The 857-nt window shown below is 41.2% G+C and overlaps 1 pseudogene across 1 annotated transcript; it reads left to right on the forward strand.

The window, feature by feature from the left end:
• The first annotated feature begins 197 nt into the window (after positions 1-197).
• TEOVI_000865200:pseudogene lies at positions 198-763 on the forward strand (annotated as a pseudogene). Its single transcript is given in 4 exon segments — positions 198-239; positions 242-271; positions 274-300; positions 305-763. Coding segments are annotated over 4 exon segments (558 nt in total).
• Positions 764-857: the final 94 nt, after the last annotated feature.

An 857-nucleotide genomic window follows, 5' to 3' on the forward strand; every position in this document is an offset into this window, starting at 1 on the left:
CTTACCGCACTCCCCTTTGTTTTTCTCGTTGAGCAGCGCAAAAGTAATTACTTTTTTTCTTTTCATTTTACCAACATTGTGCGAGGAAAGGGAAAAAAAAGAATCGCGGTTAAAAGAATAGAACGAGGAAATGAAATGACACCCAATCTGTGGGGAGGCGATGCGGGAAAGGGGAGAAGTGGGTTTGCGAGAAGGGAATGGGAGATGAAGTCATTCGTTTGTGTGTGTGGGGGGGGGGGGCTGCGAAGGAAAATGGAGACGGAAAGGGGGACGGTTTTCGTAAATAAAAAAATGTTGATTATATATATTTATTTATATTTACGTTTATACAATCGATTTTATTTCATTTTATTTTTGTCACCGCTATCCTGCTGTTTTAATAATATTCCTCCATTTTTTTATTGGCGTGTGTCTTAAGAAGACACACTTTATTCCCCGAGTGATGTGTTACTGTGTGCAGCAAAATGACCTTGGCTGCATTTTTTTTTCGTTTTCTTCCCGTTCCCGTTCCCATCCCTTGTCTTTCTGTTATTTAGACTTTTCATTTACCTTAACCAGAATGCACTCCCGGTGTAATGTTGTTGATTCTTGCATTTGCGGACACCCCTTACCGAGACGTTGCATCGGCGTTGCAGTGTTCTTACTGTTCTTTTCCTTTTTTTCATATCTCCGTTATGTCCTATTATTATTATTATCCCGTAAGTTGCTTTGCTCTTGCCCTTCCCCCTCCTCCCCCCAGTTGTCGCTCTCTCGCTCTCTCTGAAATTCTGCGTTCTACTTAATATTTGCACTGACTTTCTCTTTCCGTATATCTACATGTGTGCTTATATCTTCGTATTGACGGTATCCCATGCGCT

The sequence above is a fragment of the Trypanosoma equiperdum genome, assembly GCF_001457755.1.
Source record: "Trypanosoma equiperdum strain OVI genome assembly, contig: ctg_1052, whole genome shotgun sequence".
NCBI classification, from domain to species: domain Eukaryota; phylum Euglenozoa; class Kinetoplastea; order Trypanosomatida; family Trypanosomatidae; genus Trypanosoma; species Trypanosoma equiperdum.